A 27,089-nucleotide genomic window follows, 5' to 3' on the forward strand; every position below is an offset into this window, starting at 1 on the left:
GCTTTAGTTGCTTCTCATTTTTCCTCTGTAACAACAATGCTGCAATGAACTCCTTTGTGTATATGTCTGTGTGCCATCTACCTGGCTTTGAGTATTGCCACTGCTAGAAAACTCCTGATTTTGGGCTCCAACGATGCATGCCTTGGGTATCTCTGCCACCTCCAGAACTCGTTTAGACCCTGGAAGAACACCACCTTGGCTCAGTCCTGGCCTCTGCTCTCACCCCATCATTCTGCTGTGGGAGTCACAGCATATCTTACAGCCCAGGCATCGGAGTTCTGATAACTCGACCATAATATGGAAAGGTGCAAAAAGTACAGCTAGTGTCCCTCTGGCCATTTGGAGAAAAGAAAGAGGGCCAGCTCTTCCAAAGTGTGAGAGTATCGATAAAAGTGGTTTTCAAGATTCTTCCTCTTTTGACCCTGGGATGGAGTGTGAGACCGAAACAACAGTGAATCACTGATGTAGAAGATACAGGAGCCGAAGTGGTGCTAGAAGCTTTCCAAAGCAGCAGAGGGAGTGAGGGAGTGTGTGTGTGTGTGTGTGTTTTATTTCTGAACCAAATGTCCTTGGCCCACAGATAGAGAGAGCCAACCCTTGATTTAATGTGTCATTGTACTTTTTGTCCTTTAAGATTTTCAAGCACCCTGGTCCTGCAAGAAGCAATAACGGCTAATGAGAAGCAGGCTGTACTCTGGGAAACAGGAAATCTGGTTTCATTTATGACTTCATCAGGGCCTGCCATGGAATTTTGAGCATCAATTTGCTACCCCATGCTTTTGGTCTCTCTCATCTAGAGGTGTCATCTGCACTTTTCGGATCCAGGGGTTAGATTTCTCGATTTTCCTACAAAATAGTGCTAGTGTCACTGACTGTTAAAAATGGGACATGCAGGGGAGCTTTGTCATTTGGGTGAGATGTTTGCTGTGTTTGGCATACTCTGCTTGGATGTTTCCTTCTTCCTTACTTTCTGGACGCAAAGAAAGAACATATGTTTGTGGTGTTGGAGGCAGGGGATGAATTTCCTGTGTGGCAGCCATCCTGAAATGTTCTTGCACACACAAATGCGAAGGCAGATGGTGACCTGCTCTCTCAACCCTTCAGAAACTCTTCAGGGAATAAGTGGTGTGGTCACTGTCAGAGCAGAATAAACAAATCCACTTTAATCAGGGATAAGCTACATTTGGGAAGTTTAAGCAAAACTAAAGTTTGCTCATGGAAAAGTAATTTATTTAGACAAATCAGGATTTTTAAACTCTTTATTGAAGTGTAACATACATATGGAAAAGTGCGTGTATCATAAATGTACAGATTGATGAATCTGTACAAAGTGAATACACTTAACTATGTCATCCAGGTAACCGCTACCTAGGCCAAGAAGTAGAATATTAGTGGCACCTCAGAATGCTCCCATATCTTCCCTCCCAGTTCCTAGTCCTCTGAAATATAAGCACAACCTGACTTTCGATATTTTATATTAATTATGCCTTTTTTGAACTATATATATGTGAAATTTATTCATGTTTTGCATAGATCTTATTCATTTATTCTCAATATTATACAATATCCCATGACAGAAATACGCCTATTTTATGCTAATGGGATTTTGGGGTCGTTTTCAGTTTCGGGCTATTTCAAGTTATGCTGTTATAGCAGTTTTGCACATATCTTTTGGTGCTCATGTGCAGTCATTTCTGTAGCAGAAATTCCTACAAGTGGAATTGCTGGGTCACAGTGTTTGCATACATTCAGCTTTAATGAGCTTTGGAAACACAGCGAATGAGAGTTAGGAATGTATTTTTGACAGGTGACAGAATGCAGAGTTAAAATCAGGCCCCAGGCTTCTGGTCCCCTCCCAGGCTTGGATTACAGGGGAGCCAGAGCAAACCACTTACCCTCTGTGTTTCCTCAGCTGTAAATTGGACATAATTAGTACCTGCTCTCTTACTTGCTATGGGAAGGGAAAGCCCTCTGTAAAGTCTCAAGCTGTACAAATGTAAGCTGTCATTAAAATGGAAGCAGAAGAGGGAGATTTTTAATTATTAATGAGAACTAAAGAATAACTATACTTATGTGAATTTCCATTTTGAATTAAGAATCCAGAGATTAGATTAATTGCTCTGCTAGACAGACCGTGTATTGCCGAAGGGCCCAGTAGTATATTATTCTTTCAAAACCAGCAGACACAATGAGTAACCTCCCAAGCCTGTCCTCCATATCTCACCAGAAGATTCCTCAACTGCCTGGAGCCCCAGGGGTCCTCTCAGTTCTTTCAATCACCAAATGCTCCAGCTTCCTCCTTCCCCCAGCATCAGCGAGAGTTGGCCTGATCTGGAAAAACCGGTTGGGCTCTGCCTGACTATATCAGTTAGCACGCACCAGGAAAGACAAAGAACAAGATCGCTCCGTGTCTTCTTGCATTATTGAACATGAAGTTTGACTGTTGTCAGTGAGGTGCTTTGGTCTCACAGTGAAACAAAAAGGTGAACTTTGGGGCTGTAAAAAAATAATAATTAATTGAAAGTAGTGTCAAAATCTCTTCCATCCTGTTGATCCCCAGATTGTCACGCAAGTAGAAGGCAGTGCCCTCTTCTGGCCAATGTCACACTTGCATGGACTGCCAACTCATGCGACTGGTTTTTCACTGGGGAGCTGGCTCATCTTGGGCTTAATCTTGAGTAAATCAATTTTGGGGATCCACTCTCCCTCTCCTATTTAAAAAAGAAGAATCAAAACTGTGATAGTTAATTTTTTGTGTGATCAACATTTAAATCAGTAGACTTTCTTTACTTTCCACAATGTGTGTGGGGGGGGGAGGGGCTTTAGAGTAAAAACTGAGGTTTCCCAAAGAAGAGATTCTGCTTGAAGACTGCAACATAGAAACCCTGCCTGAGTTTCCAGCCTGCAGATTTCATATTAGGAACTTCAATATCTACTCTCCCTTGAATTTCTAGCCTGCCAGCCTGATCTACAAATTCTAGACTTGTCAGCTTCCACAACTGCGTGAGCCAATTCCTTAAAATAGATATTAAAATAATACACACACGCATTCAACATATCCCATTGGTTTTGTTTCCCTGGAGAACCTTAATACAAAAACCTAGTCCAAATCCCATTTTATATCAGTGAACATACAGAGACATGAAGTATAGCAGTTAAGCTTCTGAGTTCAGGTTTAAGTCCTACTCCTACCTTACTTACTAGCTTCACGAACTAGCTACATAATGATACTTAGCCTTGGTTTCTTCATTTGTATAAAGAATAAAATTGTAACCTATTTACAATAGGTTGCTGTGAAGATTAAATAAGAGAAAACTTGGAATAGTGTCTGGCTCAGAATAAGTACTCGATAAATGTTACTAGTTGTTATTAAGATTATTGAAAAGCTGACAGAGAAGAGGGAGGGGTCCATGGAGGGGTAGCTAGTCTTGTTCACTCCCCTACCCCTTGTCTCCCCAAATTCTGATGTACAGGCAGCCTTTGCTTTTCATTGCCTGTTCCTGGGGACATTATAAAGCTATTTGTTAAGTGTCATAGGAACCCAGTCGAGATTAAAAGTTAGATTCCAAATTAAAGAATAAATGATAGATGAAACCCTTGTTATGTCGCAGAAGTTCAGTAAATCTTGGTAATCATTTAAAACAGTAAAGTTATTTTTTTAAGACCATATGGGGCCTCCATAAAATTTAGTCTTTTCTCTACAATACAACCTATTGGTTTAGTTAGAAGATTTGCCTTCTCATAATTTGGAATGACTTTTGCAAGATTTGGTTGGTCAAAACCTGTTTTTAAGCTAGCCAATGATTATCTCTAGGTGGAGGGTCTTTGTTTAATTTAGATTTTCTTTTTTTAATATTTGTGTTTCCTTCAGCGATTCACCAGAAGGAATCACAAGACTCAATATCAGATATATACTCACTGAGATTTATTATAGCAAAAGATACAGAGCAAAAGCAGCAGGAAAATGATATGCATTACTGTGGTCCAGAGAGATTCAACACAGGCTTCTAATATCCTTCTTTTTCCAAGGCCACATAGAGTGCTCTTTGTGTCTTTGTTAACTGTGGGGACATATGTGCAATGTATTTGCCCATGGAAGCCTGTTCAAGTCTCGGATTCCAAGGTTTTTATAGGGAGCTGGTCACATAGGTATATTCTGCTATGTAACCGGCTATGGCAAACAGAACTCAGGACTCTAACAATGAAACCAGGTACACATCCTTGATCTCGATGTTTGTGCAAAGCAACCTAACAAGCAGGTATGTCTGTTGCCCTATGGGCCACATTCCTAGTAGTAGGTCAAGGGTAAATCATGGGCCCCTTGGAGACACGCAAGGAGTAAGCAACTAGATCTGCTGTGTAAACTCTTTCCTTACAGTCTGTGTTTTCTAAAATAACTATAATTAACCAGTTACTTTTATAGTCAGAAATGTAACTTAATATAAAGGCATCCAAAGTTAATGATTTTTTTTTCAGTGATTTAGTGATGCTGCTTTATAATCTCATTATATTTCCCTGTAGTCAGGAGAACTGCTGAGAGAAGTAAAGTCACCCTAACTAGACACTTCATGAATGTCCACCACAGCCTTTAGACTCTTTGGGGAAACCATAAAAACAGGCCAGGAGAGAGCATGAGGAAGTGGAACTTCTGAGCAGTGAAAAGACTCACTCAAGGTTCTAAATCTCAGGTCTTTCCACTTAAAATTTCTCTCGGAACTCCTGAAATGAGATAAGGCAATGAATGTCTGCTTAGTTGTTGTCTTTAATGTGGGCGGAAACTGGAGAAGCCTTTACTGGTGGAGCTGCCTGAACCAAGTGTGCACAGTCCCATCTCCTTTATTCTTGGAAGAGGCCTCCCATCCTTCCCCATCCCTGCCCTTCTCCAGGGACCTGACAGAAGTACCAGGACTCTGTGTCTAGAGCACTGCCTATGCTGTTGGGTCAATGGTCCAGTTTGGAACCCAGCAAGAGATTAGTTTTATCTTCACTAAAATTTCCCCTTCTTTTCCTTTCATTTACCCTCTTGTAAGTTGGAGGGTGGTGTCTGCCTCCCCACTGGACTGCAAATTCCTCAAAGGCCTCTTGGAACCAGGTTATACAGTGGTTATAATTGTGGGTAATGGAATCAGATGATCCAGGGTTTGAATTCTGGCTTGCCTCTCACTGGCTGGTGTGATTTGAGTGTTACTTAATGCAAATAATACTACCTCCCTTATAGAGGTACTGGGAGGATGAAAAAAAGTAATAATTTTTAACTAACATAGAGTTTGATGTATAAAAAATATTCAATAAATGTTAGCTATTATTTTTTTAAATATTAGGTACTCTATTTTGGAAAACGCTATTCTATCTTTTTAACAATTTTATTGAGGTAACTGACATACAATATAGTGTGAATATTTAAAGAATACAGTATCATAAGTTTTGACATGTACACACCTGTGAAACCATCACCATAACCAAGTTAATGAACATATCCATAAACCCCCAGTTTCCTTGTATCTTTTTGTCACCCCTTTCCCTGTCCTCTGGCAATCACTCTTTACTCTCCACCTCTACACATCGTTAGCTTACACTTTCTAGAATATTATATGAATGGAATCATATAGTATGCTTTTTTTTTTGGCTTCTTTTACCCAGCATTATTTTGAGATTTATCCATGTTGCTGATTGTATCAATTGTCAGCAGATATATTATAATTTATCTGTTCACTTACTGATGAATATTTGGGTTGCTCTCAGTTTTGAGGTATTGGAAATAAAATTCTATGAAGATCTGTGTATAAGTCTTTGCATATACATATACTTACATTTCTCCTGGGAGTGAAATGGGTGGGTCATGTGTATACATTTACAAGAAACTGCCACATTGTTTTCCAACTGATTGTACTATTTCGCATTCCCACCAGCAGCGTGTGAGAGTTCGTTACTCCACATCTTCGACAACAGGAATACCCCATTGTTATTCAAACAGAGTTCCTGTAAATACACGTGGGAATTTTTATCTATCTATCTATCTATCTATCTATCTATCTATCTATCTATCATCTATCTACCTATCATCTATTTATTTTTTGATGTAGGATGTGTTAGCAGCTTAATGCACTAATGTGGTGGTAACTTTCCATGAGTGCATATCATGAACAGTGTCCTCAAACTTACTGACTCATGGAACCCTTTATTTGAGGTACATTTCTAGCAATTAGTGTTCTGCAGATCACATCTTGGGTAATACCGTGTTGGGAATTGCTCTGTGCGTGGCCTTAAAGACGGCCGAGAAATGTAGATGTTGACAAAAGCAGCCACAGACATACCTACATGTACATACATATATGTACCTTTTCAAGTATGAACATTCTGCTTTTCTGTGTTAGAAAGAAAACTATAAGAAGCCAGACAGGGACATTGAAGTTACTCATGGTGTGACCTGACCAAATTATTCATTCAAGGGTTTCTCTAATTTCCCTTTTGGGGTAAATCCAGGGGTGATGCCCAGTCTTCTAATTGGCACAGTGCAGACACTGATTCTTCCACAAATGGTTTATAGACTGCTGCATAATCACACACTTTGAAAGATATTAAGATTATAAAAAGGAGACTTCCTCTTACACTAGGCTGGGAAAATGAGACCTCATGGAATCCAGTTCTCTGTGTAAAGATCTCCCTGATGAGGTTACCCTGTAGGGCTGAGGATTCTAAAGACTTGAAACTGAGTTTACTGGAGCTCTCTGCATTTGTCAGTGGGAGGACAGCTAACCTAATCTAGTAGACAAAACGAAGGAAAAGAAGTACAGCCAATCATAGGTCTCCTACCCTATTATGTTCCATTCCACATCCTCTGTCCTAACACCATCGACATGTAGGCAGCCATCCCCGTCCTGGCCCATTCCTTCCTGCACACAAGAGATGCCTTTTTCTTGCCCCTTTTGCATTCTCTTCTTGGCACCCTTCCCCTAACTTGTCTCCTGCCTAAATCCTGCTCCTCTTTCAGATTGAAGTGCAAATGTCATTTCTCTGGCGAGCTTATACATACTAGGTTATATTTTTCCCCCATCACTTATCACAAAGTATAATTAATATTATTTAATGATTGTCTCTCCCACGAGCTTATGAGCTGCATGAGGGTAGAAATAGCTTGGCTAGTTCACTATTGAATTACCAACACATGGCATAGAGTAAGTGGTCAATAAGTACCTGCTGAACGATTGAAAAATCTTGATGCTGATCTATTTTTGCTCATTTAATTTAAGGCTGTTCTGTCTCCCTTTGTCCTAGGCCAAAGTCTTCTCAATTCCCTTTGTCCAAGGTTCAGATCTTCCCATCCTCATTCCAAGAAATGCCTCTGTTATCTATTTGCTGATCAGAATAGTAGTTAACATCACTGCACAAGGCTAAAGTCTCTCATGTAATCTGGAGCAAAAGAGCCTGGGAAAAGCAGCACTCTCCTTTTAAATATAAGGTGTTGGGGGAGGGGAGGGGGAAGGAAAAAGTGGGTAAAGGGGGTTGAATATATGGTAATGAAAGGACACTAGACTTCATGTGGTGAGCACGCAATAGCGTATACGGATGTCGAATTATGTTGTACACCTGAACTTTATGTAATGTTATTAACCAATGTCATGTCAATAAATTTAATTTTTAAAAAATGAGGTTTTTCAGAGTTTTTAGTGGGTTTGAGACTCTAATGAATAGCTCATGTGTTTTCCAGAACCCAAGAAGGAATGGTGCGGCTATGGGCAGCCATGAAGCAAGTTGTGTTCGCAAGTATGCTGCTGACGTCATTGGGGATGATGCACGGGAAGCTGTTCTAGTGTGGGGCCATTCTCTGGAATGCTGGGGACACACCCTTCAGTGATAGAATAGTTACACTTAACACCTTCAATTAGTTCCTTCTCAGAACTCATTCACATACCCATGCCTTGGGCTCGAGATTTCCCTAGCCCCTCTCCAAAGCCAAACAGCCTATGGATGTGATTAGGAAAATATGGCTAGGGGCCAAGTAGCTGGAGGGGAGGGCAGTCTCCCTCTAGTAAACTCTGAGACAGGACTTTTTCTGAAGTGCAAGGTACTTTGAAGCATGAATGTAGACCTGCATCAGAAAGAATGGTCTCTGCCTTGACAGAGCTGAATTTTACCCCTGGCTTGAAGCTGTTGTGATGACTGAGGTAGAATGATTAAATCCCTTAGGACACTGTATGGTACATCCTTAGTGCTCAAAACATAACAGTTGTTTAACTATTAGGTGATCCTTGGGTGTTCTCAGGGTCACCTGTGCCTCCTGCACCAGTCCCATCACACTGGATGAAAACAGCCTGCTCACTTTTTCCTCTGCTAGGCTGTGACACACTTGTAGGACCAACACCTAGAAAAATGACTTCCCTCTGTTGAGAGCTTATGATGTCAAGCACTAAGTGCTTTACATGGATTATTTCATTATATTCTCAAAACCTTATGGAGTTAGGGATTACTGTTATCTACACTTTATAGCTAAAGAAATGGAGGCACCAAAAGGTTAAATATCTCTCTCAATGTGATCAATCTGGTAAGTAGTGGAGCCACTAATTAAATACAGTTGGTCAGGTTCCGGAACCTGTGCTCTTTGCCACTGCACCACACTTTGTTTTCCTAATTTTTTTCCCTCTTACCCTATTATCACCATAAAACATATCATCCCTACTGTCTCCTTATGTTTGCGAGGTTCAATTCATTCTTGATTTCTTCGTGCTGGCCCAACACAATGCCTTATATAATGGAACGCTTTACAATCCCCTCTCCATTTGTGTAGTGCCGGGTTTGGCATGCTGGGATTATGGTACAATAATGCTCTCACAAAAATCTCTTGGTGCCATTGTCAGACTCCACACTAGACTGAGCAGAGCACTGGGCAGACCCTTTATGCTTCTGTGTTCTTAATGACAACCATCTGTTTCCTAAAGCAATTGAAATCTTCAGTTATTACCATAAAGGAAATACACTGACTGGAGGCATGACCTCACGCTGCTACATGTCTCAGGAATCAGTCGCCACTGAAGTTAGGCCTGTCTACCTTTTTCTAAGAGACGGGGTGAAAAGGAGGTTTCTTTTCAATACTGGTTGCTCAGACTTTGTATACTTAAAAAAAAAAAAAATGTGAATTATACATTTGAAAGAGTATTACATGTCTTTGGAGTTAAATAAATACAAGGAATACTCATGTATGGCCATCACCAACTGAACATATTATCAGACTCTATCAAGCCCTCCACATACCTCTACCCAAGTGCATCCCTCTTCCAGCCCTCCCCTGGGAATGCTAACATGCTTTTCATTATACAAAAAGTATGAGTTGTTTGAGTGATAATTTTCTGATGAAAAAGTTAGATGTGATTCCCGAGTACTGTTATAAAAGGTGCTGGCAGCAAATGGATAACCAAATGAGGTATTCTGAGGTATCACTTTCTATTTAAACTGAGGTTTTCAAGTGAGCCCTTTCCGATTCTAACTTTACAACCACTGCAGCATAATAGTGTGCTGAAGACAGATTTGTCACGAAATTGTGGTGAAGGTGCAAAAAGAATTTTTGCCACAGCTGGGGACATTATTTTTATGGCAATGGCTGACACAATGTTAAGCTGAGCGGGTGCTACAGATGGTTAAGGGCAGAATTCAAACTGCAGAAAGAGTAGGCCGTTTAGACAGCACCGAAGAAAAAGTTTCCTGCAACATGCAAGAAATCTGTTGTGTAACTACATGAGAGAACTTGGTCATGGCAGTAGATACTCTACTCATACAGCCTGATGAATACGAGCGTGCTAACTCATGAAGCATTTAATTTTTACAGGAGAGCTATAGGTTCTAGTATTTAAAAATGTGCCCCAAACACTAAGGTATTTCTGAAGTGGTTTAACAAGTTTTCATCATTTATTCCCTGCACTAATGTACCCTATGATGAAATAATTTGTGTCTCTTCCCCTCCACCATGACCGTGATTCAGAAACACGTCTACCCAGGGCTGGAGGAAATGAAATGCAGCTCCACCACAGATTTGGTAGTGTTTGTACACAGCAGCTAAAAGATCCCCCCAAACTGGACATAATTTTTGGTGCTACTTAGTTTATGAGGATTAAACTAGGAAAAAACTTGGAGCTTTAAGGGAAATTGCTTTCAGAATGGGGGGAGAGGAGGGAAGAGACACAATTAGGCCATGAGGCAGAGACTCTTGGAGAGATGCCCAGAGAAGTAGGAAATCTTATTTCCATCTCTCCTCTATCTAGCTTTTCTATCCCAAAAAAGGCCCGGCTTCCTGTTCTATGACTGGAATGTGCTCCCTTCTTGCTTTTGGGATTTGCTGAAGACAATATGGCTGCAAATAAAGTGATTTGGGTGTTTCTCTTCACATATAAAAGATGCAGTATAAGTAGCACCTTAAACAATATATGTGAATCAAAGGTTAACTTTTATGCCAAAAAACATGTTTTTTAGGATGATTTTTTATTTCAGGAGATAAACACAGAAAATTCTCACTTGTATTCTTTTCTGTTATAGCTAGAATAATCAAATAATTTATCCCTAAAACCAGGCAGCTTTTGAGAATGCAATGAGAGTACTATTAATAATTACATCTGGACAACATAAACCAAAATTGTTCCAGGCAAAGTGAAATAAAAGACCACTTCCAGTGCAAGCTTGGTGTTCAGTAAATATTAATGTATTATCATGCTGTGTAACTTTTAGCCCTCTAGCTTGACGATCTGGTAAAAAGGAACATTCATATAGATATTAGATGTTATGCTATTAACACTAAATAGATCTCTTTGTCTAGAGAGAATGTTCCACTTTTTCCCCTTGTGGTACTTGGAACAATATTATCTGTTTTACAGATAAAGTAAATGAGCACAGGAAGCTAGCCAACTGCACCAAATGACACTGCACAGCTGAGCTCAAAGCTACAAATTCTGTCTCCTAAATCCCCAGCAACTGTGTTGCTCACTGGACCATGAAGGGCTGTCTTCTAGAATTTTGATCCAATTTCTATTACAGATTCACCAGAGATGGAGACTTATTACCACCTTATAGATAAGAAAGCTTGTGAAATTTGTAGAGGCTCTCTCTTCACATTACTGTAATCCTCTTCATACCACTTCCGTAAAAATTCCAAGTTCAAGTCCTGATCATTAGTCATGTGGTTTGGTCTTCTTCTGTAAAGATTTCTTTGGGCATTCAAGGGATCCAGGTATTCATTAAGTATAGTACTTGGGATTTTTGTGTGTTGGCAGTAACTAAGCAACAGTTAAGATGTTTTAACTTAGCATGTCTTGCACTGCTAAGTTTAAAAAAAGAACTGTCGCGCCTTACTTGGCACAATCTCCCGTGGACTCTCCCACCCTCTGTACAGTTCCTGTACATCTTGGCTGCTCATCCACTGCTAACAGAGAACTCTTCTGTCTCAGCTATTCTGACAGCCTTGTCTGAACCTTTCCCACTGAAGGGTAGCAGGGCACCCAATGTGTGTCTTCAGCAAGATTGGAGCTAGTGGTCTGATCATTCAGTACTTTTTATAACAATTCTCTCATCCATATCTTATTATCTACTTTTAACTGCTACTCCTTTGCCTTTATGAAAATATAACTTAAGTTAGCAGTTTAAGAACTATGCTTATTCATTAAACAACAGATAGGCAATCCGAACATAAACACTAGCTTTTTAAAGTGAATATCCAATGAAACGCATTCAATGACAAAATGTGTGAAAACTCTGCTATATAACATTCAAATGTTAGATGGATTTGACTTTCAAGGTGTACAATTTTGGAAGCAGAATTACAGCACTACGGCAGCCATGACAGAAACACACATATAATACTGAGAACCTGTTTTTAGGAAAGCAGCAATTCTGTAGTGCAGTGGTGTAGGGCAGAAGTTCTGCTATCAGTCATGCCTGGGATTGTTGCACAACATAAAAGCTATGTGATTTCTATAACCTCTTATCTTTAGTTTCATCATCTATAGAATGGGGTAAGAACTGCCCATCTTAGAGGTTTGCTGAGGCATAACTGAGACAGCATGTTTATTATTGTCAACTAGATAAAATCTGTCTTCTAGATTGCATCTCAAAAGCAGGGGTGTTTAGAACTGAATGAAGTATGTAAAGTGTACAGGAGAGCTCTCAATACTAGCTTCCAGGAAATGAAGCTGGATGACAATTAGGACAATACATGAGCTCAAGTTTAAAAAGTTAACCAGTTGAGTGTTATCTTAGGAGAGTTATCCCATAGCTTTGGGGCAGTGGCCTCTTACGAGGATAAGAACAAATCAGAATGTCTTGTGGACTGAGAATCAAGGAACTGCATAAAAAGGGTATTGGAGGCCTGAGCAAAATATAATCTAGTGGAGAAATCTTAAGTCTTGATGACAAAAGAGCAGGTGCCATCATTGATGTGGTATGACCTTGGGAATTTACTTAACCTCTTTAAAGGTTTCCTTATTTCTGTAAGGGAAAAATTTTTTTAACCTAACCTTTCAGGAATTCTAAATGACCATTTTAAAAAATGAGGCCTAACACAAAACATGACCACAGCAAACACTTAAAATGTTGGATTTCCTCACTGCTTATGTGACACTAACACTTTAAACATGGCTTAGAATTTTAGATGGCCTGACACTCTATTATACTTGTGAATCTGTGATTATTTTAGCAAACCTCAACTAGGAAACATGATCATCTACTAAGTTTTTACAACTGAAAAGCAACAAACCTTTTCAATTCAACAACTTTTCGGAGATGGGGCCTTTGGGACACAGTTAGGTTAGACAAGTTTATAAGGGTGGAGCCCTCGTGATGGGATTAGTGCCCTTATTAAAACAGAGAACTTGCTTCCTCTTCTTCTACCAGATGAGGACACAGTGAGAAGGTAGCCATTTGCAAACCAGGAAGTACCCTTACTGGGGAATCGATTGGCCAGCACCTTCATTTTGGGACTTCCCAGCCTCTAGAATAGTGAGAAATTGCTTTTGTTTAAAATTACCCAGTGTGTGATATTGTTATGGCAACCCCAATTACTAACACAGTGAGTAAAATACATAAAGTGAATGGCATTGAAACTGTTGTATTCTTATTTAAAATAAGTGAACTACTTAGTTAGGATTCTATACTGCTTTAGAGAGCTGTTGCAAAAAGATTGTTGCTAAGTTTTAATATGGTGGTAAAAAAAAAAAAAAAAGAGCCTGCTTGGGTCAAGTACCCAGGGAAAGACATGTTTGTTAAAGCAAATATCATTTAACGATGGGGGGAACAAACAGCCCTGCTCCAGAATGGTCTTATATTTCACTGCTTCATTTTGGGTGGGTACTTTTAGGGGATATGAAATAAGACATCCAATTTAAAAATTTATAGTTGCATTTTGTCCAATTATAAGGCAAAAAACAGAACTCCCTTTCCAAAGTAGAAAGCACTACAAATACATTTACTCACAGTCCCCCTCACACTGGGGATGAAAGGCTAGCAAACTCCTATGGAAAAGAAATGGCAAACTATACAAGTTTAATAACGTGACCCTCACTAAAGGAATAGCAGTTACGGCAAGAGCAGAACCATCTTTCATAAAAGAAAGCGGGGGTGGTGGCAGCAAGGACAGATAAGGGAGGGTCCCTAACTTTGCATATACAGATAATCTGGTTACAAAGAATAGCCTGGCCTTGAAGGAAGAAGAGGAAATTCTCACATTGGACGTCATGTTGCTGAAAGAGGGTCTGTGGAAGAAGGGCCATTCCCAGACAGTGTATTTAAATAAATGCCTTGGTGAATGTGGGCCATACATAGAGGGGCATCTCAGGCCCTCTTTCCATTCTTTATGACAAATGTGCAGTTAATTAGGCTCTGGACTTGCTCAGGAAAGCCCAGAATTGGGCCTAAACAATAAAATACATGGAAAAACTGTGAAACCATGAAAATACATTTTTAAAAAAAGTTTTCAGGTATAATACACAAAAGCAAACAAGTTTATCTTAAAAAATATCAAGTATTACATCCATAGACTATTCCTAATTATAATTACTTCTTAAAGCAACATTTGTCTTTGTTTACAAATACAGCAGCAGGTGATAAAACCTAACGTCTCAAACAGATTGCTTACAGTTCATAATACAAAAAAATGTATATGTCTCAAATCACATTTTAGGCAGTTTAACTTAAAATGCATAGACAATTACATACATTAAATTTGTCATTACTGTCAATGAAAAAAATCACAATATCAAGAAAAAAATACAAAAAACCTTTACAGAGCACACAGAAGTCAAGTTTACTTAATGGCAACAAATCAGTATCTGCTAATCAGTGACAGGCAGTGCAAGTGCCTTTACCAGGGGAAAAGTGAAGGGGAAAAACATCCCATTACTTTGCATACTTGAAAAGTTGCACGAACAAAACTACAATCTTGTAACACATTAATTTCTTACTTAAGAAAAAGGTATACCATACTTTGCTCTTTAAAATGCCCAAAGGCTGGTCAATACTTTCTACCAGCAGCAATACCAAAATGTTTATCTACGTAAACTAAACATGGGTGTACTAATGAATTCTGTAATGCCACCCCTAGACTGTGAGCCTCCCAAAGACAGGCATTCTCTTTATCTCTGTATCTCTATATTTCTGGAATCTGAATAAAGCACCTGGATCACAGAAATTTAAGTGTCTGTTGATTAAATGCAATTCTCAGATGTAGTCTACAGCCAAAAGACTGCATGACATTTCTTTAACACTGATTATTTTATTGGCAATTTTTGTTTTTCTTGGCAGAATTCTGAAAATAAAAAGAACAGTGGCTGTCTTCAGTACTACATATTGCTCTATTAAGATTAAATTATAGTCTTCCCTGAAAGCCACCCACCACTTTCTATGCATAGTGCAGTGCATCAGTGTGATTCATCTCAATTTAGCCTTCTGGTTTTCAAAAACTTTAACTCTCTGTGCTTAGGTTTAATTTCCAGGGTTTATAACCCTTGCATTTTATAAAGTTAGCACTAGATTATTCAGGTGAGGAAGGAAGACATAGCACTAATTATTTAGAAGTATAGCAACTGATCAATAATGCAAACTGGGAACAGTATTTTAATTGAAACTGAGCAGAGCTATGTTCATCTACACAGTTTCAAAAGCTATACATCTGAGTACATATAGGTAGCACTGATTATTTATGAGGTGAATTATCATGGGCACAATTGACTTCCTTTTGTAGAAAATATTCCAATATTCCATTGTAGTGGTGTGACACACCAAGGCCAAATATTTATCCCTTTTCTTTTCTACTCTATTATTTATTATTTTCTCCTGAAAACAATGAACAATAAAATGAACAAAGAAAAAAGGATGCCCTTGGGTAATTAAAAAATGTCTATTCCTAAATAATCAATATATCACTTTAAACAAAACAGGGCTGTGGAGTCAGGGTTGTCGATAGTCACCTTCAAAGCATGACAAGATGTCAGGCAGTGACTAGTAAAGACAAGCCAAGTTATTTTAAATACTCCTTTAAGGAGCCTTGACTCTTGAGAATCAAGTGTGTGAATGAGGAACTAAGGTCTATATTTTAATTCTTTGTTGTCATTTTTGGGTTGAACATTTCAAAGTCTAACATTCTAACTCCAAAAGCACTATTCCTCAACATATCTCAACTATCTCTATCAAATTTATTTTAAAATTCTTGCTGTGAAAGTCCAAATGCCAGCATATTCCACATTTCATATTTCCTTAAGACCAAACATACTTTGTAATGAGGTCTTCCATAAACTGATCTTAGCCTAGCATGACTTATTTTGAAAGCAAATTACTCCCTTGTATAGAGAAAAAAAATCTTCCTTAGATGCATGCTTTCCCCATTCCTCGATTGAAACTTCTGATATTCTTAATTCCACCCCTCAATCTAAAAATACTTTTGCCCCAGAGTACCCAGGAGGATTAAGATCCTTCTCCTCTGAGAAATGATGCTCTAAAGAATTACAAATATAAAAGCAAATTCTGTTCCCTTTGCTTTCAATTCTTATGTTAAAAAAAAAAAATTCCCAATACCAGCTGGAAAGTCCTTGAAAAGCAAAGGTTAAAATAGCAGTACTGTCTAGAGCACACTGAGCAGTATGGGTCACTAGCAAAGTTGATATATTTACTGGGAACAGCAATTCCAAATCTTGTGTTTATGGTCCTGCAAATCCTTTAAGCAAAAGATTTTCTTCAATAATAAATGGACACCACAATACAGATTCCTAAACTTGCTACCTTTTCTTTTAGTCAAACCTTCTTTTCTAGTGTTATGTCACATAATGCATCTAAAGCCAGAGTTGTCAACTTATCCCAATGAAGCACAACCAAAATAACCACAAGGAGAGAGATCTTTGCTATCTCACTTTTCCTATCATCTTATCCCTCCAGAATTAGCTGACACGATGACTGATAATTTATGACAGTTTCCAATGCTATCTGCCTTGGATAACTGGAGGCTACTTGGATGACAGATTCTAAAGTGTTGTAGATAGCTGCCACTTGTCCTTGCAAGGGAGTGAATAAAAGACCACTTGTGCCACTATGTAAGAACTGTCTAACAACATTCACCAGTATGCAAAATATCTAAACAAATTAGTTTCAATGATCAAAGCCTGACTATCATCTACATAAAAGGGATGTTCCTCTCAAAGGTGGCCATCTTGCTTTCTTAAAAGGAGGTAGCTATCAAACGATTAAATTGGCAGCATTTGGCATTCTTGACATTGTAACTATAAGAAAAATAAACCACTATATATTTTATTTCTAAGCAAAAACAAGAGCTGCAGCATAAATCTCTCCTATACTGGTCAAGAAATTCACAACACATTTTAAGTAACCCAATGGATATATTCAAAGTTTCAAAATGTTATTTCACAAATAATGTGGTCAGTTCTAACCCAAATCTAAGAATCTGATTCAAAGATAAGGAGCCAAAAAATTACACGGGCTATTTTAGTGGTTACAAACAAAATTTAAGTAATACAATCACACTTCTTTAAATTCAATTGCAGAGATCTACACTTTATTATTATTTTCAGCGTTTGAGCTAGAGAACAATTTTTAAGGATGGCATTTAATTCTACCTATTTGCCTGTCAACAAATACAGAACTGAACTGTTAGCCATAAGCACTTTACAGATCCAGGGAACTGTGCAAGAAGACAATGACAGCATAACTGGACTCTGAAAGATAGATAAATATTTTGACCTCACTTGTACAGAATGAACAGTTATGCCTGTGTGACTAAAGTTCTCTACTGCTATATGTGTTTATGATAGACCCCTAGTGTGCCAGTTTTCTGTATCACGGACGAATTAAGGGATGTGTTCCTAAAGAAGTGAGGGAGAGGGAGCTACACGGAAGAGTCTGGGTGGAAGAGTGTTTTGTGGGAATGCAAATTACTTGTCACTATGAAGCAACTCCTAGGGTTTCCTCTAGTTTGGGGTTCAAGACAAAGGAGAGAATTATTTACCTTCCTTGAGCTCTTCCCAAAGCAATATGGACATCTCATAATCTATTCTAAAGCAATACAAAGAGATCACCAATTCTCTAAGAACATAATTTACATACATATTGGCCTGCATTAAAAAGAAAAAAGTTTCCATAAATGGCAGATTTTAGAGCTGTATGACCCATTTGGTTAAAAATAAAACAAATCAGGTTGAACTCAAAAAGAAACATTTTTACCAAAATCTCCAGGATAAAAATGAACACTGCCAGGCTAATGAACTCAACATCTGACAGTAATTACTTTTAAAATGTATATCCAAAACAAGAGGATCAGACTTATTTATCCTATAGAGCAGCTCGAGATCTTTGAGGCATCATCATTTGTTTAAATTACAACAATATGAATGTTTTCAAAGTGTGTTTAGGGGGAAAAGTGATTATAGAAAAATATTTGAAATAATTTGCCAATAAGGTTGCAGATTCTAACAATCCACATCATAAGATTTTTAAATATGTAGTTTCATAATTTAAACAGATCCAAAATTCGTTTTAAACAAATTGTATCAAAGAGCTAGTTAATATAATTACTTTAACTTTCCATAAAAACCGAATAAAAATCACATTTGATTTACATTTTTATCTGATTGTATCCATCTGATATACTATACATCCAAGTACAAGAGGCAGATATCTTCTGAGAGGTGCAAGAGTTGTTCTTTCATGAATGCCCTCTAAGAATAGTGAAACCAGCAATTTTTATATATGCATTCGTGTGCATATATATGTACTTCAAAAAGCAAAGCGTCATCTCTTCATCCACTGTTAACTTAATGGTAAGACTGCAATAGAAAAAAATAAGTAAACTTCTAGATTTTGTAAATGGAGTTTACTAACTCATGGCTGTGGCTTAGACTTATTGCTTAATAAATCCAAAGAGCAAGTCATCTCACTTATTTTGGCATACAATTTATGAAAATAATTTTTGAGAATATATACAACAGGAAGTTACACTAATGAAAGGAAGCTCCAGCGGCACTTTGTGAAGATTTCCTTCCCTTAACAGTTGAGGTAGGATGTCTAATTATTTTGTTAAGAGTAAAGAGACTTTTTACCTCAAGGAGAAGTGGGTGCTTTTCTAATTGATCCTATGTCCAAGACAGGCTCCTCAATTAAGATTACACTCTACTAGAGCTTGGCTGACAATAAAGCATGAAGCATTACACATAACTGACAATGCGGAAGAGTGGTATAATCTTGAGCTGAATGCTGCTAAGGATCTCACCAAACCATGGCTGAAAAACACTACGGAGAGCTGCATGAGAGATGGGCAATATTACATACTCACGGCCCTGGATGCTCTAAAAATCTACCTCTATATCAAGCCAGACAAGAAGAGATTGCTTTTATTTAACTGTGCTTTGGTGTGATGCTATAAAACACTGAGGAATGTTTTTAAGAAGTCTGATGTAACACATCTCTGAGTTTACCTCAAGGATGCTGTTGAGGACAATGCTTACTACCTTCCAAAGGCTTCAGAGACCTTTGGGAAATTTCTCTTTCCAGTTTTAGTACTGGGAACACTTAATTTGTGTTTTTATCCCTTTAAATGCTTTACCTGAAATCTGAAATTTACTCTTTACACAAACACACCCCCCCTCCACCCCTTCTTTTAAAGTTTTAAAAGCTTGTTAATCTTCCATCCTAAACTGGAGACAACTGTTCAGTTATGCTTATGGGACTATTAATGCATGTTAAATAACAAATTAAATACTTACATGGGGGCCACCAGGCATTGGTGGAGCACCGGAAGGTCCTGAAGGCACTTGAAAAGGATTACTGGGAGTGGGATAGAGTCCGGGTGTGGGATATGATCCTGCAGGGGCAGGATACGGTGCTGGTGGTCCCCAAGCTCCTGGTGGAACAGTGCCCCATGGAACAGGTGGTGCTGCCCCTGGTGCTTGGGGAGGAGGTGCAGGATATGGCCCCGGAGATGGGTATGGCATATTAGGGGTAGGATACTGCCCTCCCATTCCTGGTGCCCAAGGTCCAGAAGACATGGATCCCCATGGACCTAAAGGACCAGCTGCAGCTGGATCAGTGGGTGCACCATATGGTCGTGGAAGCTCTGGAAAGGGCATATTTGGTGTAGGATATGGCCCTGTGGGGCCAGGGCCTGGCACAGTTGGGGCAGGATAAGGACCACCAGGTGGGGGGCATGATGGTCCAGAAGGAGGAAAGGGTGCTGGGGGTCCTGGAGGTGGTCCAGTGGGAGGCACGGAGGGATACATTCCTGTTGGTGCTGGTCCGTAAGGCACAGTGGAAGGTGTTGCACTTGGTGGGAGTCCAGATGGCACAGAAGGTGGAGCACTTGGGTTATTCCAAGGGTTGGAACCGGGCCAACCTTGAGGAGGTTGGCCAGGTTTTGTATTGCTCACAGCAGAGGTTTTGGCAGGGGAGTGTTCAGGTAGCGCATCTGCCAACTGGAATACAAAACAGGCATGTCTTACTGATTTTATTTAGGGACAAGTCATGCCAAACATGATTATAAACCCATAAAGGATAGTAAGCTATAGGGTCAGGGATTATAAACCTCTATAACATCTTCAAAAGCCAAGCTGTGCAGTTTAAAAACAATTCATTTAACACAAAACTTGTGGGGGTTACCTCAAATATCTACTTTACAAAGTAAATTCCTCCGAGGCTCAAGTTTTCTAAATACAACTAATCAATGTACTGTGGATTTAAATCCTGGCTTTACCACAAACAAGTTATATGTTCTGAGCTTTTAGTTACCACATTCTTGAAAAACAGTTTTAGGGTTCACTTGAGGCTTAAATGAGATAATTCATATAATGCATTTAACGTAGTACGTGGTATTTAATTTTCAATAAATGTTGGCTACTATTAACAATACCAGGTTAAAAGAACAGAATACTTTTTACATTTTTTAACGTAAGGATTCATAAAGAAATAAATACTACAGAATGCATTTTCAAATGTTATATCTAAGTAAATTAAGGCAAATAACCTATCAAAATCACATACTACCCCACTACCAAAATCCAAGAATCACAAAAAGCATCTTTCTTAAACTGAAAGACTTATGGCCCCACAGTGAGGACTATTCTGTTTTCTTAAGGGCCAAAAAACTTATAAAGAATAAATGCATCAACTTACCGAAAATTCATCAGACATTTTCCTAAAAACAAAAAACAAAAACAAAAACAGAAAGAAAGAAAGGAAGATGGAACATTTCAAAACCAGTGTTTACCATTTCTTATAATCTTTAATAAACTTTCTATGCATATATTATTTTTACTTAAATGGAATCTTGGTTATTCATGTAAAGCGTTTTTCTTTATATAGGAAACATTTCCATAACAGTTCATACAGCTCTATCAACTTCATCCCTTTTTACTGGCTGCATACCATACAAAAGTGATCCATAATTTAGTTTACGCACTCATTCAGATGGCAAATTTAAGTCTGTTTGCATTTTGTGTTGTTTGAAACTGTTTGATACTGTGAACATGTCTGAAAACATTCCTTTGCTCACTTGTGAGTCTATCACCAGGAAAAAAATACCAGACATAAAATTTCCAGTCAACAGGTAGTAATGGTAGTCATCTAAACTCAATCTCCAAAGTCCATGCCAATTTAAAAGATCCTGGCCAATTTACACTGCCTACTTTTTCCGTAACTTCCCTTCTAGCACTGGGCATTACTTATTTTTAAATTTATAAACATTTTCAATTATGATGAATTAATAATTAGCATCTTGTTTTAACTTAGATTTAAGTAGAAAGTAGAGCATCTTTTAAATTTAATACACCATTTACACTTCTTTTTCTGTGAATTTACTCATGTCCTTGGACTACCTGTATCAACTTTTAAATTGAAATATAATTAGCACTAAATAAAATGTAAGGATCTTAAGTGCTCAGGTCAACAAGCTCTGACAACTGTATATGTCTAAGATATAGAACCTTTCCCTTACTCCAGGTTTACTCACTATCCTTTCCAGTCAACTCCCCATCCCACCAGCAATCACTTTCTGACTTAGTTTTTGCTTTTTTTTTGACTTCATATAAATAGAATAAGACAGTAAGTACTTTTTGCTTTTGATTATTTTACCAATTAGTAGTACACATCTTTAAAAAACTGCTTTGTAAGACAGTAAGGAAATGAGCTGTCATATATGAGACAAAAAAAGTTTTATCCCAAGTTCCTTTTATCTGTAGATCTTTTAAATGGTATTTTGGGGCACTACAAATGTTTTTAATTTTGTGTAGTCAAATATATCGATCTTTCCGAACTACATGTGGTCTTGTGTACTCTAAGATTAAAAAAAAAAAAACAAAAAAACAAAAAACCACACTCATCCTATGTTTTCTTTAAGTATTTTTATGGTTTAACTTGTTTAAACTCTTTCTGTTCTTCTTCCAAACAATAATTACTGAATAACCTATCTTTTCTTAACTGATATGATAAGCTACACTTAACACGTTCCATTGCTATTAACAAGTAATATTTATTGCACATTTACTATGGAATAGGCACAGTGCTAAGCGCATAATCTCATTTAACTGCCCTAGGGCTCTACAGATGCAAATTATATTATAACCTCCAGTTTATAACTGGAGAAGAGGAAGCTTATCAAGTTAACTTGTTTAAGGTCACAGAGCTAGTGACCAGCAGAGAAGGGGTTCAAACCCAGGCAGTCCGACTCCATTGCCAAGCCTCTTAACCACCAGGTCTCTATAATTTCCCACAGATATTGCTGACTCTGTTCTTTTCTACTGACCAGCATCATCAAAACCTATCTCAATTATGGCAGCTTTACATTTTAAATATATTTTAATGTCAGTTGCCCTACGATTACTACCCTTTTCCTCACATTTTCCTGAACATTCTTGTTTCTTTTATCCAGATCATTTTGTAAAAAAAAAAAAAAATCTGTTGGTGTTCTGGTTGGAGCTGCATTAAATTTATGAAATATGTGATGTATTTAATATAAGATCTTCTCATTCAAGAACAAGGTATGTCTTCCTAGTTCCCATAAATGTTATTCATTATCACTCAATAGTTTTTTTAAAAAAATCAGGTCTCCTACACATTTCTTGTGAGATAGATTTCTAACTGGTAAACTTTTTCCTGTGGTTTTAAACTGGCTCTTTTCTTACATTGTATTTTCTAACTGGTGGTTCATATACGGCAAAGGCTCTTTAAAATTTTAGTGTATTACTTTAAGCAGTGACATTACTGAATTATTTTATTCTTGACAGTTTTTCAGTTAATTCTCTGAGATTTCCAGGTAAAGAATTATGGCATTTGCAAAAAAGTAATTTTGTCTTCTTTTTCATATATATACACACACACTACTTTTTTTTTTTTTTTTGCATCAACTAGGACTTAAAGAAATGTTAAATGGTAAGCACAGAAGTCTTGTTCCCAACTCTCCTGGGAATATTTCTAATGTTTAATGTAATTCACATTTTTAGTTTGAGATTTTAAAAAATTACATTAGGGAAGTTTCTATGTATGTCTCTGTTGCTTTATTTATCCTTATTTTGCTAGTTAAAACAATAAATCAAAGAAGACAGTAAGTTCCTTCGGAAGCTCTTTTGACATCTAATGGGTTGATCTCAGATTTTCCTCTTTTGATTCATCAACGCAGTTAATTATATGTATAGATTATTTAATATTGAGACATCCTTTCAGAAGTTTTATTTTTAAGTATGACTTAATTATCATGAGACATGATGAAGAAACAGAACACAAGGCCTACTAAGTCACAACTGCTAAACCTTGCTTTTTATTCAAATGTGAAAAAACACATTTTATTCAAATGTGAAAAAAACACAGCAAATATAATTATCCATCCAACCCCATGTTAAGGTTTGTTTTATACTAAAATGTCACACTGCATAATAGTAAATTTTTAGGACTAACACTTTAAGAAATTGTCAGTGAATGATGAGTTTAAAGTACACATAAGATGAATATGATTTTCAAACAAGGTGAGTCTTTCTGAAATAGAAAATGATTCTAGATCAAAGTTCACATTAATTCTGGAGCTGAGAATTAACAAAGCAATCCATTCAATTTTATATGGTCTTGCTGTTCAGATTTTCAGAATTACTTTTTCCAAAAACATATATACATAAAGTTAACTAGTCATAGAACATGTTATCATGTGTAAGTTAGTAGTATTAAACAGACTCGCAATTCTGTCTTTCAAAAATTTAGGTTCAAAATTAAATCCTGGAAGATTGAAGAAGTACTAGAATCTTATGATTAAAATAATGAAGCCCTAACCAAAAGTATTAGCAATACGTCACTTCCTGTTCTATGACACTGCATAGTAAAGTGATCTGCCCTCCATGCCTAGAATGAACAGTGTGAACATTAATTGAAAACATTCCAATTTACATTTTGGGGGATACTTTCATCATAAAAAGGTTAAAAAAAAATCAAGCAGAATATTAGTGTTTCAATATGAGAAGAGATGCAGAATGTAAAAAAAAAAAATCTAGATTTTCTACAAAACTATTCTAAAACATCTGGATTATGCTAATTAAGATGAGATCAATGTAACTTTGAACGCCCCACTCCTCTCCCTGGTTTTCATTTTCTTTCTGGAATTATCCAAAGCTGTTCCTTCCAAAACTTTCCACTACCACTTCATGGCAGGATCTATGCATCATCTGAAAGACATTCATTTAACTGTCTGAGCAGCAAAATAGTAATTTAAAGAGAATACAAAATTTCTTTTGACATACACTATTAAAGTAAAATAATTCTGTAACTTCCATGTCCTTTAGAGTCAAACAGTAATTCAATCTCAGGGAGGTTTAAGAAAGTTGAATGTCATAAATTTGTGACTACTGGACAAGAAATATTTTGAACTGTGGTGGAGTGATATATAGTATGGGACTACTTGGTTATGAAACCTAGACATCAATCCTGACTCTGTCTTTTGACAAAGGCAAGCTTAGCCTGAGACCATTTTCTCAACTGCCAGTTATAATTCCTGCTAGTTGAAAATAACATATATTATCTATGAAGTGCTATAGATATGTAAGATGTTTAAGAGAAACTAAGCGAAATCAAGATTTCTGCATTGATTTGATTGGGGTGGAGGATGGTAATATCTTGTACGAAAATATAAATTTTGAATTAAAAATATGTGTTTTTAGTATTGGCTCTTATCAGATACATTCTATCTTACATGTGGGCAACTCAAGAAATTGGGAATTTGAAAGTTTTTGAACATTTTAAATTTCTTATAAGATAATTAAAAAATCACTTTTCAACAACCTCACTTCAGAAATATTTTCTACATTTATTCAGCTACTTCTTGGAACATATGTGCTAGGCACTGTGTTGGGCTTTGGAGAAATGAATAGTATTGCATAGAATAAATAAGGAGGTGACAGTGTCTGGTGATCTACTATTTACATAGTTACCTGAGGTAAGCAGAAGGCACTAAGGGAGTACCTCAAAGAGCTCCTAAAGGAATCAAGGAAGGTATCAGGGGAAGAATCCTGAGCAGTGGTGCTTTTGGAGTCTAGAACAATGAGTAAAAAGCTGGGAATAGCAGATGGCGGGATAGACAGGCCTTAGGGAAAGAAGAGCAATTTGTGTAAAAGCTGAAAGGGAGGCAAGAGAGGATCTGTGGATAGTGTAAGTAGGTCAGATTGATTACTACAGAAAGGGGAGGAATATGAAAATCTTAGCAGAGAGCCTTTAGACCAAGGTTTGAATGTCTCAGTCAGAGTCAGCTCACCTGAATGAACCTTAGTTTCTTTTAACTATAAAGAACCAGCCAGTAGTGTGAGAGACTAAATGAGACTCCTCAATCAAGGACCTATAATAGTGCTTGGAAAATAGTGGGTGGGCAACAGATATAGTCTCTCATTTTCCTTTGTATATGGGCATACAGTATATGGTTAGAAGAGTAAACATGAGAAAAAGTATGACTAGGTAAACTGCAACTCTTCATTGACTAGCTCTGGATAAGCTGAGCTCTCCAAACTTTAGAAGTTAAAGTAGACAGGAATAGTATCCACCTCAGAGGTTTGCTGCGAGACTTAACATAAACAAATCTCTTGGTCATTGCCTGGCACACAGCAAAAACTCAACAAATGTTAGATTTACAACTGCTGTTATAGACCCACAAACCTTTATCTGCAGTTCTCAACTCAGAAACCTCTGAAAATGAAAGAAACGTTCTCCAGTTTGGCATAAAACTTATTTGGTGGCAAAACCTGATCTGAGGCTATTTATAGTTTCCATTAATTCACACCTATCGCTGCACAAATATTACCGCTGGATTAGGGGATCTTGCCCCGACACTGGGGGTGTTATCTCTAGTCTACGCACACTACTGTCGTTCTAAAATCTAAAGATAAAATTCAAAGATTTCTCAATTCCAAAACACATAATCTCCAAGGATTTCGGTTAAGGGAATGCTCTCTATTACTCTTAGAGGAAAAGAACACGCCAATATCCGCAACTCAATTCAAGTTTCTAAGACAAACTAGTTTTGAAGAGGAGGTTCAGAAACATCAGCAACAATAAAATTTTGTTTTTCCTGCCCAATGAACACTACTGAACAAAGAACTTCTGAAAGACTTATGAAAGCTACCTTCGAACGAAATGAGGGTTCGTTTTCAAAACAGGCCTTCAAAACCACCAAGGGTACCGTGTATGTATTTTAGTACTAACGCTGTAAAAACTTTTTTCTGGTCGGGTATGATTCAATTCTTCGACATTAGAATATCAAAAAGCACTATTCTTAGTTTTCAATTAGGAAAACGGTTCAGCTATTTATAACCTACTACGCATAATGTGCACTCCTAGATCTTACAAAACAGATTATAGAACTCAGCAATTTGTCATGGATATTCATGTAACGTATTTGCCAGCAACTCCCCTACTAATGATCAGAACCTTGTCACACTGCAGATAATCTTGAGGATCAAAGATTCCTCCAAGAATCTACTGAGACCTAGCGCTTCTATTTTATTAGAAATTAATGGGGGAGGTCGGGGCCACGGGGTGAGCGGCTCTCACCCCTTCGGGGCCAAAGGAACAAAGGGAGACCGGGATCAACCGGAGCGAACCGGCCTCCGAGCGGGTCGCGCCCGCCCAGGCAGGGGTGGGGGGAAGGGCCGGGCCCGCTCCCCGCCCGCCCCGCCCCCCGGCCACGCCTGACGTCAAGCGCGGAGAAACCCGTCGGGCGCGACGTCACTCGCCTCCGACGCCTTCTCCCCGGGGGGCGATTCGGGGCCAGTCTACAGCTTCGAGGAAGATGACCGAGAAAAACGCTTAATCCCGGCGCCTGCAGGTCAACTCGAGGCACCTCTGTTACTGCGCGCGCCTGCCACTCGGGCACGCTCTCCTCCACGACCCCAGTTAACGCTGAAGAAGCCTCACCCGGCAAGACCTGAGCCCGCAGCAAGGTCTAGAAGCGGCGAGGGGTCCGAGGGAACCGGGCGCTGAAGAACCGAGCGGAGCCCGACAGTAGCGGCGACGGCGGCGGCGCGGCGGCGGCAGCAGCACCACCAGCAGCAGCACCAGCAGCGCGCGGCTCCTCCTGGCGCCGGAACAGGAAGTGCCCA

The 27,089-nt window shown here is 38.3% G+C and overlaps 1 protein-coding gene across 2 annotated transcripts; it reads right to left on the reverse strand.

Annotated features, from left to right (window-relative positions):
* Window positions 1-1,241: 1,241 nt before the first annotated feature.
* MAPK1IP1L (mitogen-activated protein kinase 1 interacting protein 1 like) lies at window positions 1,242-27,089 on the reverse strand. Of its 2 annotated transcripts, none has more exons than XM_039866570.1 (4): window positions 26,905-27,089; window positions 20,641-20,662; window positions 19,239-19,943; window positions 1,242-2,711 (listed from the first exon to the last, which is right to left on the reverse strand). In XM_039866570.1, the coding sequence occupies exons 2-4, from the start codon at window positions 20,656-20,658 to the stop codon at window positions 2,658-2,660; spliced, it is 777 nt and encodes a 258-aa protein (XP_039722504.1). In that variant the 5' UTR covers window positions 20,659-20,662; window positions 26,905-27,089; the 3' UTR covers window positions 1,242-2,657. The 2 variants fall into 2 exon arrangements, with proteins under 2 accessions (XP_039722504.1, XP_039722503.1); XM_039866569.1 differs by lacking the exon at window positions 1,242-2,711 and adding an exon at window positions 13,910-18,302 and having other exon boundaries at window positions 26,905-27,077.

Source organism: Pteropus medius, unplaced genomic scaffold (assembly GCF_902729225.1).
Source record: "Pteropus medius unplaced genomic scaffold, Ma_sr-lr_union100, whole genome shotgun sequence".
Taxonomy (NCBI): Eukaryota; Metazoa; Chordata; class Mammalia; order Chiroptera; family Pteropodidae; genus Pteropus; species Pteropus medius.